The 16673-nt window shown below is 37.3% G+C and overlaps 1 protein-coding gene across 2 annotated transcripts in view; it reads right to left on the bottom strand.

Annotated features, from left to right (window-relative positions):
- Nucleotides 1–16673, bottom strand: part of NEK7 (NIMA-related kinase 7) — a 66732-nt gene that overhangs the window by 39228 nt on the left and 10831 nt on the right. For both annotated transcript variants that reach the window (XR_001412229.1, XM_014943485.1), the window contains exons 4-5: nucleotides 6952–7014; nucleotides 6309–6419 (exon numbers count right to left, since the gene is read on the bottom strand). Coding sequence is in view for 1 of the 2 variants with exons in the window: in XM_014943485.1 (XP_014798971.1) it covers nucleotides 6309–6419; nucleotides 6952–7014 (174 nt within the window). In the remaining variant the exon portion in view is untranslated. The remainder of the gene's footprint in view (nucleotides 1–6308; nucleotides 6420–6951; nucleotides 7015–16673) is intronic.

Here is a 16673-nt window from a genome sequence, read left to right as displayed (position 1 = left end):
TGAATGCTTGATTTTGCAGATTCAATGTTGCTTCCTTGGGTTATAATCAATCCCCTAGATTCAAAAAGCATAAAAATAACTACAGAAACGCAGGCTATTATATTGCTATGCACAGCTTATCAGAGTTGGCACTTTTACAGCTACAAAAAATAACTACAGAAATGCAGGCTATTACATTACTATGCACAGCTTATCAGAGTTGGCACTTTTACAGCCACAGCTAGCATTGCAGCTGGCCAAGTAACTCGCCCAACAGAGTCTCATCCTTCAGCAGGTAACGCATGGGTACTTCCCGGGGACTTCATCTACATTTGCCAACAGCAGCAACACTCCTGAACCCCGAGTCCCATTCCACACTCTGTGTGGCATACATCACAAGACAGGTTTTTCTTTGTGTTCCCTTGTAATTCCTATACAACCTGCTTCTTCTCTGCCCTCATCCCAGATCTGTTCCTTTCTCTGCTTCTGTCACTTCATCACATTTTCTCTATTTACACAATTGCATCCTGTTCCCAGCCTGTCTGAATTATCCCATCCAGGTTCTCTCCTTAGGGGCAGCCAGTTTGTCTGTCTCTAGGATCCTTGCCCAGTCTGTCCTGTTCTCTGGCCACACACCAGCTCTTCCCTAATCTCACTGTGCTTATGTCCAGCATTGGGACTCCCATTTCATAGTTTTCCAATCCATTACTCATTGTCTTACACTCCTCAGCCTCTACTGCCTTGTGTCATAACTTCCCAGTCTATCTTCTCTCAAAAACTGCTCACCAGCTAGTCCCAGTCCACTTGTCTTTCCTATTTCCAGTCAGATCCTCTCTCTCCCCACTACAGGATCATTCAGCTGCTTGTCCCAGCCTACTCGTCCGTCTGCTTAGTCTTTTGTCTCCTCCACATTCATCTCAGATTAATCCCTTCCCTGCATTGTTAGAAAGCATAAATACCCTCTGAGAGAAGTGAAAGCTTCAGCCCATCCAAAATGTCTGGAAAAAGCTATTTCTGGCAAAGCCATTTCAGTCATCCATACTATAAGTTGAAGCATTCATAGTCACTCAGGTGATACACAATGCTGTCGGCACCAAGAGATGCAAGAGGTTCGTGCAGCTCTACATGGGCAGAAGTTCTCCACTTTGGCTGCTACGCTCCAACAATTTCTGTTAAGCACATACGAACTCTTGTGTTAGAAGAATTTAGGTTTTGCTGAGTTTTCATAGCAACTCTTGTAAGGAAAACCCCCTTTCCAAGTTTTAAATCTCAAGTTTCAAGGCACAAGAGGCTTACAGTATTTCAGATACAACGGTTGCTAGATGGCCGATCTAAATAAATAGATTTAAAACCAAAAAAGCACATACATACCTCTCAGCAGAATAATATATTTTTCCTCAGCCGCCTACTAAATCATTCAACATTTTTGGAAACATACACCCTCAAGCGTGCAGCTAGCATGTAACATTTTAGTATGAAAGCATCTTGGCTTGCATCAGAAATAGTGTGGCCAGTAGTACTAGGGAAGTGATGGTTCCCTTGTACTTGGCACTGCTGAGGTCACACCTCGAATACTGTGGTCAGTTTTGGGACCCTCACTACAAGAAAGACATTGAGGTGCTGGAACATGTCCAGAGAAGGGCAACGAAGCTGGTGAGGGGTCTGGAGAGCAAGTCCTATGAGGACCGGCTGAGGGAACTGGGGTTGTTTAGGCTGGAGTAAAAGAGGCTGAAGGGAGACCTTATTGCTCTCTACAACAGCCTGAAAGGAGGTTGTAGAGAGCTGGGGGTCAGTCTCTTCTCCTAAGTAACAGACAATAGAACAAGAGGAAATGGCCTCAAGTTGCACCAGGGGAGGTTTAGATTGGATATTAGGAAAAAATTCTTCACTGAAAGGGTTATCCAGCATGGGAATAGGCTGCCCAGGAAGTGGTTGAGTCACCATCCCTGAAGGTATTTAAGAGGCATGTAGATGTGGTGCTTAGAGACATAGTTTAGTGGTAACTTGGCAGTGCTAGGTTAACAGTTGGACTTGATAATCTTATAGGTCTTTTCCAACCTAAACAACTCAATGATTCTGTGAGACTGTTGCATTTTGACAAACTAAATACACACTGTCACACAGCTACATCTTTGGCAACCCTAATGGCAATGAGAGTTGCTGTCCTGCTATACATGTATGTGTACAGCAGACTACAGCTTCTGCAACGCTGCCATTCAAACTACATTAGAGACATCATCATTGTCCCACCAGCCCTCCAAACATGAATGCCATTTCCTACAAATGCCAAAGTTGTAAGTCAATGTTACGTATGATAAAAAGATAGCTAAACGACATAGTCAGTTCATAGTTGAAGGTTTCCCAAAACACTGGGTCTTGCCCAGGGAAACAGTAAACACCTGACCTACTGAATTCTGACACTACAGCTCTTCCTTACACAAGCACTTCCCTAACTTCATACTCCCAAAAATCTTCTAATTATCACAGCAAAAGAAAATTATCACTCTTGCAATTAAACAAAGTCAAACTATAGCTAATATATGCCATCAACATTCATCAGGCAAGTCCGCTGTCTGAAAAAAACATCTCTATTTCTAGCACATTCCGAGGACAGCAATCCACCAGAAAATAGTTTGGAAAAGAAAGTGACAAGTTTCCACTCTCAGCAACATAAGCAGGATCACTGCAGTGAGAATGGTTAATCATGGCCCACTAGTCATCCAGCGGTCCAGGGCAGGTAGTTTGCAGATAATCAATGAGATTCCAAAAAAGCCTAAACAGAGCTCCAACTACTGCAACTAGCAATTTAGATATGCATCAGTTATTGGAAAGAAGTGACTATCACTGTATTTTGACTGTCCTATAAAAACCAAGTACATTTAAGGACAAAGAATTCACTGTTCCCAACTACAGACACCTGAGATATCAATATGAACTTCATACTGATGAGAAGTTTTAAAATATTTGTCTTATTTTATCTAGTAATTATAGTATGTTTACTATTTTAAAGTTGCAAAAAACACACACAAAAAGTATTCTCTGAAGAGTGAGTGAAGTGCCTGGGTGACATTTTGTAGAATTCAAATTATTTTCCATCTATCTTGAGAAAGCTCCAAACATATTTTCAGCTTCTTAGATGAAAGCTTTCATGCTTGTTCCCAAAACATGATTAACTTCCTTAAGATCTGTATGACATACTCAGTTTAAAGTTTGCATTTTTTTTGGTGTGCTAAGATTATTTGCTAGAAAAACTAAAAATATCTGCAGAAATTAAACAGACCTGAAAGTTTACTTCTGATTAAAAAAAATATAAACCACAAAACAACAAACACCACAACACAACATTTTAGTTTCTTGTAACATCCCTTCTTATAAGCCTAGTAACTTTTCCTATTTAATTTCAAATAATGTGCTAAATATTCTGCAAGATAGTTCAAATTCTCATTTCAATATCTTCAGCACAGACTTTACTAAATAATTCTTTTCACTGAATCATCATAATGCATTTTCCTGATTAATGCAATTAGTCGATTCTTCTTTATTTATGGCATTTTCTATACCCAATATATCAATTGCTGCTTTAAAAAAAAAAAACACAACACAAATCAAAAATCCCACGGAACAATTTTCACCCTGTCACTGTCTGTGGTGGAGGAGAACCATGATTAATAGGAAAAGGGATCAAGCCTCAAACCTGCTTTACAACATATTTTTGTGTTGCAAAAGGAGGTGATATTACATGATAGCAAAAGCAGCTCGCAGGAACTATCCTGAACCTGGGTAGCCATGTACTATCACCACATTCCATAGTAGAGACCACAGACACCGACAAACAACAGACCATGAGCAACTGGGGACTAGCACAATACTCACTAATCATTTACTTGTAAAACCTTTGATGCAATAGTATCCAGTAGCCTAATTCATAGATACAGAAAATCAAGAATTCTTCCTTTCACCATCCTGACACGGGGTTTACACAGCACTGAGGTTGATATTCTAGTGCAAAAACCAACTGTAACTCAAATGAAAGTATTGTCCCCTCCCTGAAAATATTTGCCTCTCGGTATTACTGACGTGCCACGTCCAGGAATTCTACCAGGCCATTAAAAGCTGTAAGATAAAAATTCCTCAGTTTTGAATCCCCCTACTTTTGAGAATGGAGGCTGTACTGAAACATCTCCCTGTGATACAGGTAATTAAAAAAAATAAGGTAAAATGGATTAAATATTTGTATGCACACACATAAACACACAGAGAGACAGGGAGAACACAAGAAATACCTCTGATTTCATTATGCTATTTGTAAATGCCAATGCACAGCTGCCTTTTTTTTTTGGAACATACAGCAGATTCTATGAATTCTATTAGAATACATATGAATGCACTAAGTGATTCCTCAGTTGTCTACTCAATGGGGGCAAAGAAAGTATTATTCACAGGTAACAAGAGGGGTGGTATAAAAGCTGGACAGCAAGGATGTGGTTCATTACAGGAAGAACTAAAGAATTCATTAAGGTGCAATGTGAGGCACAGCAGTTTTGCAAGAATTCTCTGAGGTGCCAATAATGTCATAACAAATAAACAAGTAAACTAGTTAAGTAGTTTTCCCTCACATTAACATTGGTTTCAGTGTCATTCAAGCTGTGGTCATTTACAATTTCAAAAACACGCTTGATCCTTTCTACAAATCACACAACAAGCCTGGTACCCAAACACTCTTCTGAGGGTGCCTCAACATCTTCTAACAAATTTAGAACAGCATTTTAGCACAAACACTGGAAACCAAAGCATGGTTTGTTTTAATAACACAACATAGTTATTTACCTTAGCAGTGTGACAGGCAACCATTCTGCTAGGAAGTTTTCATACCATTGCATATAATTTATTTTTCAGGCAATTTTTAAAATACTTCTTTATGAGGATGCTATATAACTGATGTGCCCCACATTTAAACTCATACTGTCCAAGTAGTCTACCAAATCATTTTCTCCACCAGCAGCATGAAGACAGAGTGCATTATGACACCTCATACATATTTAATAATAGCCTGATAGGCTGTCATTAACATCAAACAGCAATCTAAGTTTGCTACATTAAACATGATCCCTGTGTTAAGAGGACAATCACAAAGTGCCTCCAAGATCGAGCCTGTAAGAAATACCCACCGACTTGGACAAGGTGTAATGAGGCCAACTGCACTGAAGAAGCCATTATTCACATATCGCAGCTAAAATGGGGAGGGGGAAGAAAAAAAAAAAGGCAGGGGAAAAAGAAAAAGCTTCAATGGGTCATAAGACCAGACATGCCATAAGGCAATCTGTCATAGAGTACTCATATTAATAACTGTTGTGTCAAAACTGAACATTCAAAAGAAAAGACAAACCTTCCTTTATGTTTTATGAAATGTAAGCCCACAGAATTAATAATTCATGAGATGAAGAAAAATATCAGATTTGGATATAAATATTAACAGAACACTGTCAGCCTGTTTAGAACTGAATTTTAACTGTCCTATCTTACATTTATCAATCTAGAGAGGAATATTCTTCAAAAGCTCAAAAAAAAAAATCAGTATGAAAGTCATTAATGAAGAAATTAACATTCTTCTATTCATGTAGGTCCTACGCAAAACAGCAGAACTCTCTTCTGTGCCTGGCTATGGCTGAGCGAATACTAATTGACTGGCATTATTTGTTCCCAGAGTTACACTCTGTTGACAAAAATAACGTTGGTATGCACACAAGAAAGTATACTAAAGGACATACTAAAATCAAGACCCAGTAGAAAATGGTTTAGTCTCAAGATAAAGAAGTATTTAACCAGACCTATAAAATGATACAGTTATTTCCATTTTAGTCTTTACTTCCCTTGCTAAAGTGGTTAACAGTTGAAATTCAAGATCTAGAAGAAACTTCTGCCTTATGACGCCAACTCTTCTCTGCTTTCACCACTATAACAGGGAATAGAATATTGGAACACAAAACACAATTGTGATAAAAATCAGGAACGCCAACAAAACGTACTGTTCTAAATGGTGGTGACAGGTGACACTGCTTTTCTTTATAGTTTTTTTTTCTTCTCCCCAACACTAATATAATTTCAGTCTAGTTATGTCCCCATCTGCACTTACATTCTGGGAAACAGTGTTAAAAATAATTACATAAGCAGCAGTATTAGGCATACATTTAAAAAGTCAGCCTAAAAGATTCACTTTTGTCCACAGTTCCTGACATTTTCACTGCATTTCACCTAGTGATGTGCATGCCAAATGAAAAGCTAAAGAGTTGAACAATCTTTTAATATTGTTTTAAGAAGTTAATTCCTACCTTTATCATTCTAGAGAGATCTCCAGCATCAGCTAATTCCAACACTATGTTCAGTTCATTGTCTTCAATGAATGAGGCATAATATTTAATTACATTTGGATGATTCAGTTGCTAAGAAAGCAGAATAATAATGCACATTTTAGCATAGAGCACATCTTATCTGTTAAGACTGACAAATGAAATGTTCTTATTTAAGCAAACAAAACAACCCCTAAAATCTATTTCAGTACGAAACAAGAAGTATATGCTTATGAGAAGCACGTACAGATAAACATTTTGCAAGAATGTGATGGTATTTTAGGATCAAGATGATGACTGAAATTACAATTTTAGAGGAATTTGCTTTTAATGTATCTATGTAATAGCATGGTAAACTTATCGGAAACAGCAAAGTCAGCTTTTAAAATCAGTACTTTACTGTACACAGGACACAATTACTTAGAATACTGGGTTTAGCAGAAACTTCTACTTGAAAAGTTACGCAGGTTTCTATAGGATTTACTTCGCAATGTTAATTTTTAAAGCAATAACTTACAAAGGCTTACAAAGCCCTACACAGACAACAGTGGACACCTCAAGTACATCTATGAAAAACATAATATACTTTGATGATGGCTGCACATTTTTTAAACAAATCTTTTACCTTAAGAAGATCTATTTCTTTGATGCAGTCAGCACGGGCTTTGGCATCCATTAAATCAAATATCTATGCACAAAAGATAAGACATTTTTATTAAGTTATTGAAATATAGCAAATTGAGTGATCATTATAATTATTTCATAGCATCCACAAAGCAACTTGAGTTACGCATTTCACGGCAAAACGTAACATTGCAGTAAGAAGTATTCCTAATGCACTGATGTACCAGTTTCATTGCTATATTGATTCTTTTAGCCCTCTTGTAGGAAAGAAGTCCATTTTAAGTACAAGCTTTCCAGTGACTTAATTGCTACCTCCGCATTTCTATTCAAACACACAGCAATAATTCAGCACATTTCCTTCAAGTTGGTTCTAATCCAAATGTCAGTCTGCTCTCCCGTTCCTGCCATGCCATTACCACAAACTGATTCTTTCTAGTACTGAGCATACCTTTTTTTTTTCCCTAGTCTCTGCTACAGTCTTCCTTTTCTATTCTAAATAATGCATACGCTTTTACACTCTCTCTCAGGATCAAAACTTCATTGTCACCTCCAATTCTTTCTCTCCCATTTCCTTCTCTCTCAGGATCAAAACTTCATTGTCACCTCCAGTTTTTTCTCTCCCATTTCCTTCCCTTTGGCAAGTAAAGAAGTGATTTGGGTTCTGCAATTTGTTTACTAGAGCATTTTTTCCTAAGCCCTCATCTGTCACCATGACTTTTATAGCCTTTTACAGTTAGACATCTCTGCTCTTCATTTTTTTCCCACCTCCCAGCTGCTCCAAATTACTTTGCCATTTATCTTATTTTTGCACCCTCTAGTTAAGCACGTTACTCTCTGCTAACTTCAAGTTCTGTTTGGAGTAATTTCTCCTGCCGTTAGAGTCCTTGACCACATTCTACACATCTATTTTATTTAATGTCTATTTTCACTCTCTTTTTTTTACCATCTTTGGGTTCCCTTCTCACCTCACTTTCTCAGATGTGCTTTCTCATACACTGCCACCAACTATTTCCCTTAGAAACAAAAAAAAAAAAAAAAACCCCAACAAAAAGCCCCCACTAGACAAAGCCCAAACAAAAAACCCCATTCAAACCACTCAATCTTCTGTGCGGTCTGCCTGTACATTTTGAGCTATCCAGAAGAACAACAGAGGTGTACTATGAGTTTTAGTAATTGCCACAACACTTAGAAGATTACGTTTTCCAGTTACATCTTTTCAATGCACATCACTTCTTTCTAGATAGTGTCCAGGAAAAGATGTACTATGTGCTGTGACGATCACTGGTAGCTGGTTCCATCAACTCAAAATTATCACAAGCTCAACAGCTGACAACTTCCATTTCATATCTTGTCACCAACCCCAGAAACAAAAAGAAGGATTAACAGCATTTTGAGTACTCAATATCTGCAAAAAGGTCATCAGTTAAACTGATTAACTGTCCATGTGAATCACACCTCCTTTCAACCTCCCCAAAGTTGTTCAAATAAATCAGGAAGTCCACATATGATCTGTTAAACCTCCTTTTAATTTTCTATACCACTATTCACAATAAGTTTATCATTCCTTTTATCAACTGAAAGAGGTCTAACGACTTCATCCATGGAGCACAGTCCTCACAGAGCACATGTGAAGCTCTTGACTAGCCACTACTTCCTTTCAGATATTCTATCTTCTGTCTTCAGAGCTGGCGTAAGGAAAAAACAGCCTGGACTGAAGGCAAGATTCATTTTTTTGACAAAAAGACAAATGAAAGTCAAGAACTGAAATGCCAGCTTGTAGACAGTAAGAAGAAAAGAAAGAAGAAAACCAAATTACTTACCAAGAAAGGGAATAAACCACCTCACAACTACTTGTCTATTAGTGCCAGGATGATAGGAAATAAACAGACTGAGCTAGAAGCAATTATTCAAGGAGGAGACTGTGGGGGACTTAACAGAAACACAACAGGGTAAGTCACAAGACAGTCAGAAAACACTAAAAAATAAAGTCATTTCAGTTGTAGTAGAAGAAAAGAGTTAGTACTATATATGAAATTACAGGTACAAGTATTAAGAGGTAAATTAACGCTGACGGAAAAGACAAAAAATAGTTTATGAATTAAGATTGGGAACTTCGTGAAAGAGATCAAACAGCTTGCATCTGTTATAGATCTCAACTCTGAATGGAAAAACATTGTTCTTTAATTGTTTTGACAACGGATTAGTATCTGGTACATTCATAAAGGACTGTAAGGATTTTTCTAGGAAACAATTAGGAAAGTTCCAAATATGAGAGCCCGAACATGAACTGTGGAAGTATTGGGAAAGCATGAGATCATAGTAGTATGTAACTTGAGAGACCAGCAAATGGAAAATTTTATACCCTCTCATCCACACAGATGTGTACTGGGGAGTAAGGAAAAGGGGGGGACAGGTATAGTGGCACGTCTTGAAGCTTGACACTTGCTAAGTTCTATACAATAGTGAGATGAGAACGTTCCTTATACAGAGTAATACAAAAATTAGACACAGACAGAGAACTCCAAACACACTCAAGGAACTTAGTCAAAGCTGCAGATAGAATTTTAGACTGAGTATTGTATACAAATGTCTGCTTATAACATTTGGAGAAGTTGCCCTGAGCACAATTTCAAGATTCAAAATGAAAAGAGTTTGTTCTGTGAAAAAACAGGGCAATTTGCCCTGTTAATGACTGTTCCAACAAGCCAAGAGGCTTATTAACTTACCTATACCAGTATTATTTCTCTACGCAATTAACTGAGCAAATTTTGCAAGCATTTTTTTTTATAAGCTATGCCTCTGATAGGAGCATAAATCACTAACTCTCAGAGAGGAATAACAAAACAACAAAAATAAAGCCCTAGACTCAGGACTGTGAAAGATCTAGGATCAAGGCATAGGAAAGACAAAATTTTGTTTGTGTATTCTGGCTGGTCTTCTCAGTACTTCTAATTTGTTCTTAAGCAGCCTGGAGTAGACTAGACCAAGCAGCTGCTCTCATCAAAGGGCAGACTTAAGTTTGACAAACGTGACTCCCCATACTTTTGCTACATTTCATACAGCATACTGGCAAATTTGTCACAGCTTCAGTTAAACTGGATATTTCAAACATCACCTGAATAAAGTAAAGCAAGACAGAAAATTTGAGTCTGTTTGGATCCTTACAAACATAAAGACCGACAATATAAAGATTTACTGTAATCACTCTTGAGGTTCTCTGTTAGACTTTGGTCCAGATCCAACCTCAAAAGACTATAAATAGCATTTCCCAGAAATCCAGAATTGCTGTTTCACAGACATTAACCTCCTCCAACAATAAAATTGGAAACAACCCACAACAAAAATAAAAAAAACAAGCCACCCAATCCATGGCCTCTGAAGAAGCTCTGCCCTGTAATACCAGACTCAAACAGCTTGCAGAGATTTTCTTTCTGAATAGATTATCTTTCCATTTTGCCAAACTGCTGTAGTCCCAATCAGAGGCTCCTAATGTAATAAGCCATGTCAGCTCACAAGGAGGCTACTGTAAGCACGAGAAAACCTCCACACTTCATCACCAGAAGATGACTCAACACTGAAGAACGTCTTACACTGAAAAATGGAAGCCGCAATGAAATATTTTAAGAGCTGAAGAACATCCTTTCAAGTGCATGTCAAAATTACACATGGCACCTGGCAGCAATCAGAAGGCTTGTTTTGCAGGAGCTGCTGCAGAGCAGATGACCGTGCAGCAGAAGCTGTCCTTCGCCTGGGGTTTACTTCTTTGACTACTATTACTCAGCAAGGCAACCTGAAAGGTCAGTTTATGCTCCCCCCCACCTCGAGCATGAGTGGTGTACACAGATCTCTCTCACACACACACAATTTGTAGCCTCGTAAAGACAGTACTGCCACTGCTATTAGCCAGCCACAGGCCTCAGACTGCCTCAGAAACGTGAAGCCTAAAGACTTCCCACATTTTTGCTGGACTTCTCTTGGCCTGAACTTATTTTTTGAGCTTGGATTTAGCTGTAGCCACACATGCACTGCAGTTGAAAGATGTAACTAATGAAGTCATTACAATCTGACTTGTGTCTTAACTTGGTTTTAGATTCAGCTCAGCTTTGTGCAACTGCAAGGTCTTAAGGAAATTATAGAATATATAGAAAATATAGACTATATAGACAATAAAGTTCTAATTAAATCAGTCTGTTTAGTATCAGTAAGCTTTTGGACCAACACAAAGCATTAGCAACTGATTGCTTGAAAGAACCCTGCACATCCCATGTAGAGCCACCACCAGCATCCTCCTCCCTCCCAACAGAGCTCAGGAAACTGGGAGGGTGAGCCTGAGCAGGGTCGATGTGAAGAAGCTTGTGTACTTCGATTATTGGGAACTAGCAGCAATTAGACTACAAGTGTTAGCATAACTGTAATTGGCTGACAATAAAAACTGCTGCATTTTGATTAGACTGCTAGGGCATTAATTAGACTAACAATAAATTCTAATTCTTGACTCCACTTATGAGGTCAGGATCACAGGGTAATTCAGATTGGACGTGTGTTTCTCTAGTCAGCACAAACTGCACAATGTAATACACCCTTATTTAAAATTTTAATTATTTTTCCCCGAATTCTATTTTCAAGGACTGTGATAAGATTAACATTTCTACAAAGGAATTATGTCTGCTGTGGAAAACGTAATAATAAGCAAAAATTATATTAAATGTTTTTATGATGTGCCAGTTCTCATGAAGAGTATAATCAAAAAATCTCTTTGCAGTAAGCACTATACCTTAGTTAGCAATTACTGTGAAAATCCTGAATACAATTAGGCAAATACTGCTGGAGAGATTTAAGAGAACATTTTTTAAAGCCCTTAGCAATGTGTTTTCCACTTAGCAATAAGACCAAGTGAAACAAAAAGACCGGTTTTAGCTCTCAGTGTTTTGTCTCCTACTGCAATCAATAGCATAGAAAGGAATAGTAGAAGGACAAGCATACTTTGATGCTTATTCCAAAATATTCCCCTCTGTGCACTATGCACCTAAGATCTCTTAACTTCGCATTTAATCACTTCTCCAGCACCTTCACGTGGACATAGATTATAATTTCATTCTTTCAGCATTCTAGAACTATCAGTTGTCAGTCCTGTTGCGAGACATTAATATTTGTAGAATAGTTTCTAAGCTATTGTAAGATACATAGCAAGAACTGTTCCCTGCGCAGATGTACAAACTAAACAAAAAGACTGCAATAGATGGAACCAAGTTCCTGAGTGAAGTTCTTACGTGTGCTCACATAGGCAACTAGAGCTCCTAGAAGGCTATGTACATAGCAAGGTTGAGAAACATTTAACAACCAGATGGAAAACATCAGGCTTTCGTTTTAAAGCGTAGACTGTATCCTACCAATTACCAGCTACCAATTTAACTCATCAACTGAAGTGACATGCCAAGTTGGAAATCCACTTGATTCCTCTTGCTCTGAAGTCCCTCACTTTTCCCAGTTTTCCTTCTCAGTATTGAAAAGGATTAAAGTCTTTCTAACCTCACCATTTAAATTACAATTTAACCTATTTCTGTTTGAAATTCTGTATAAAACAAAAACACCAAAAAGTACTTCCAAAGCAAAACACAAACATCACTGCTATAACATAAACATACAGACAAGCAAGCAAAACAAAGCCTTGAATGCACATAAATATTGAGCTATGATACTGCATAGCAACAATGAGCATTAGAGTATTTTGCCACCACAGCACTGCTGCGCTGAGACAATAGTGCTTCATAAAGTGTGAAATTACAAGTGCTTTCCTAAGATTAATTATCTCTAATTCAGGCCTGAAGTAGCAATCCACTGACAATGCACAATGAATAATGAATGTAAGTGCTAGATAAAAGGATTCATTGTCTGAATTTCTAACGCAGGAGTCTCCAATTTTGGAATGAAAGGGAAGGAAAGGTGAAACAATGTAAAACAAACGTAATGAATCTGGAATTTTGTCGAAATACGCAGTTTCACATAATATTTTAAATTTTGTGTAGCTAAGGTTTACATAAAAAATAGCTCATAAAGTGAACTCGTACAGCCTTACAGTCACAGACTTTAGAGATTTACAACTCTTTTGCCCTTTAAGGATGTTTTATGAGCTTTTATTCCAGTATCTAGCGGTTGCTTACTTCCCCCTTGGAAGTGACCAGGAGACTGCTTATTGCTCAGAATGCACACCTTACTCCAGGGGGTGAATAGTTCTGTTGCAAGGGTTACTTCGGGTGGCAGTAGTAGAGGTGTACTGCACAATCTTTCAGTATAGTTTGGACCTCAGACGTAACCCACGTTAAGAAACTTACCTAGAAGCCCTTCAAATTTACACTGCTATGTTTATCATTTATCTCTGGTTGATCTTTCCTGATGTTCCTTTGGCTCAAAGTGTAGTTTGGACATTAACAAAAGTGAAGTAATGAAGACTTGGTTTTCAATTCTGTTTTTATTTAGGTAATATTTCAGCAGCATCTCAGAAACATAGTTCCATGGAAAAAGAGAGAACCTTATTATTATAAATACCACTTCCCTAATCACAAGAAGGCAAACCACACACAGGAGAATGAAGCACAAAGGGTACAAGAAGAAGAAAAGACCCAACATACTATTTTGTGTGTTCTGCTGGTTAAATTACTAAAAAGAAACCACAAATTAAACAGTTTTCACTGTTTCCTACTGGAAACCAAACCAAGAATACTACTTCTTCGTGTCATCTGGACTCAGTAGCAACTACAAATTCAGAAAGAGTGGTTTCTGTCACCATCTGCTTGTCCTTCCTCCCACAGCATCTCACTGCCACTTGCTTCTGCTCACATTCGAGTTCCACAAACATACATTTTGTACACATTAATATAACATTTATCAATATTGTACATATTTCAGCCAAATAAAATTTTAATAACAGAAAATAAACATTCTTGTTGGAAAGCTTCATAAGAACTCAAAACTGGCAATCCTTTGGAACAAATAACGGCCTGAGATCCAGTAACTTTAAAGAAAGGATAACTGAATAATTCTAAGCCACATCAGATCTTGAAGGCAGAGACAAAAACGGGGAACCACTGACATAATACACATAAAGAGAACAGCTCTATACCCAACCCAACCCAGAAAACAAAATGGGGACTTGCAAGATTAGAGAGGAAGGCATGTAGCAGTTCAGATGCGAGATAAAAAAGGGCAGAAAATGGGAAAGTAAAAGAAAGTCAAGATCTCAGTTATGTTATTTAACTCAAAGTATAGCATTTAGAGACAACTGTCTCAATGTGGAAAGTGATATCCATGCATAAGTCTAAAATAAGGAGAATAGAGCCTCTCCTTCATGACAGAAAGAAGCATTCATCCTTCCTGTTTTATCCATGCTGAGCTTCCATTCGTGATGCGTCGGGAAAAAAAAGGCAGTGTTTTAATCAGAGAAAAAGAAAATGTGACTGAAATTAAAAGCAAGAAGCACCATCATAGAGCAGACCCACAACAGCTCCTCTGAAAAGCCATCACTTCTCACCAAAAGACATCTATGAGAGCAAATTTTATAGTGAAATTAAGTATTGAGACTATATTTAACAAGAATATTTCTAGGGAATCTTAGGGAAGGTCACAGAAGCACAGTAACAATTAAGATGGTCTTCTGTCCAAATGGAGCAGCTCTAGATGTCAACTATGCAACATGAAACAGCTGTGCCAAACACTCAGTGATGCCATATGCCTTTTGGACTCCATGTAATATTTCATCATACACTTAAACTTTTTTCCCTTACAAGTCAACCAAATCTCACTTTCCATTCAGGTAATAGTCTTCGACGTACATCCACATGGAGAGTGAGTTTACAGATTGCAGAACATAACCCCTGACATGCACTAGACAGTAACATTCAATGGAAAACTAACAGCATAGGTTTGGTATTTTAAGACAACCGTTAACACTTACAGGATAAAGCCATTTGGGAGAGCCACAACTCTTTAACCTATTTCCTACCAACCACCAAGTATATCCTTAGAAATATATTAAATGGGTGAATAAGAAAGCTTTTCTGCTATAGAAACGATCACCTGTATAGGTAGCATGGTATCTTTTTCATTAGTTGAAAAAAAAAATCTTTTGTTGAACTAGGAAGTCCGATGTGAGGATACAGCTATACATACTGACTTTTGAAATACTGGTATGAGTACACATGCTATAATGCCTCTGTATTCTTAATGCAAACACCATTATAAAAACTGCATAGTTAACAGTGAAAGGCTGGACTTTATGACTTTCTTCAAGTACCCAGGCATTCTACATCCACCTTAATTGACATGCATTTCAAGTCACATTTGACCTTTATGGTTTCTCATGCACTGAAAATGAAGGAAGAATTAGCCTAATGTTTCAAGACTGTTGATCAAAGTTCTTAGCATATATTTCAGTTTTTGAAGTAGTGTATTTCTGGCAGTTTTCCCAGAAGGGGGAACCAAGTCTCTATTTTTTATGACTGCCAGGACTAGTTCTCCCTCCTGGTGCTGCAGAGCACAGGAAATCACAGAAATGGAACAGCAAGTCAAGATATGACAGAGAAATTTACAATGCAGGCATTAGCACAGCAAAAAAAAAAAAAAAAAAATTAAAATCCAGAAACACTAGAAAAGAATCTATGAAATCTGACACGCATTATTTTGCAATATAAAAATGTAACAAAACAAAAAAAACAACTTTCAGAACTGATGGCAATATTCCTTCAAATACACTTAAGATATCTCAAGAGATCAGAACTGGAATTTTAGTTTCAATTTTAAAACTAAACACATTGTCAGGGAATATTCAAAGTAAACCCAGTAGAGAATTTTTAGAACAAAACAATCTCATAACAAACATCTCTGAGCAGTTCAAAACACAAACAAAAAAAACAAAACAGAGAATGAAAGTAATACTGGCTAGAGGCTTAGCTCGAATTACCTTTTGCCTATGCAACAATAAAAAAAGCAAGAGTTTTTCACTTAACTGTCACTTTTGGTTAAAATATTTTCAAAATTGCTAACTGCAAAGACAAACTATGTGAATAAATAATCACTTAATTCCTTACGCTAAAATTTACAAGAGCTTATTATTCTTGGCCACAGTAACTTAATCAATTTGCTGCTGTCCCATCTTCTGTTACAGAATCACTGTTTCACTACTGGTTAAGCTGTGAATCTTGGAAATATTCAGGGTCCTCACAAATATATTTTGACCAATGGAATTCACGTAATTCCACAGTGCACTCATATTTAATTACTATATAGGGTCCCACACACAGATATATTATTCATTAACATGGTAGTATGAACTCAGTTGTATCCTGAAATCTGAAGGAAACACTGAACTATAGATTCAAGCACGGTTTTGGTTTGTATTTCTTCAGGTAATTTTCAGTCTTTTGAAACGGTAACTCCTTTCAACTATTACAAGTTTGATTATGTCTTATTTGATTTATGCACTTTTGAAGCATTCTTACTACTTGAAAAATTACTGACAGATGTTTATTTAATAAAAAAATGCATGAATTTGCATAATATATTCTCACATTAGACACCATTAAATATTTATATTATTTATAGATTTCAAGCTCTATTTAGGACCATTCCTATACAGCTAATTTATATATCTTATCTTTTCCTAACAATTCTGGACTTCACCTTCAATTTCAAAACACTGGTTTGCAAAATACTATATAAAGTCCTGTC

The sequence above is a fragment of the Calidris pugnax genome, unplaced genomic scaffold (genome assembly GCF_001431845.1).
Source record: "Calidris pugnax isolate Ruff unplaced genomic scaffold, ASM143184v1 scaffold63, whole genome shotgun sequence".
Lineage (NCBI taxonomy): Eukaryota > Metazoa > Chordata > Aves > Charadriiformes > Scolopacidae > Calidris > Calidris pugnax.
Note: the sequence above shows the minus strand (reverse complement) of the source record. Positions and strands in the feature narration are given on the sequence as shown.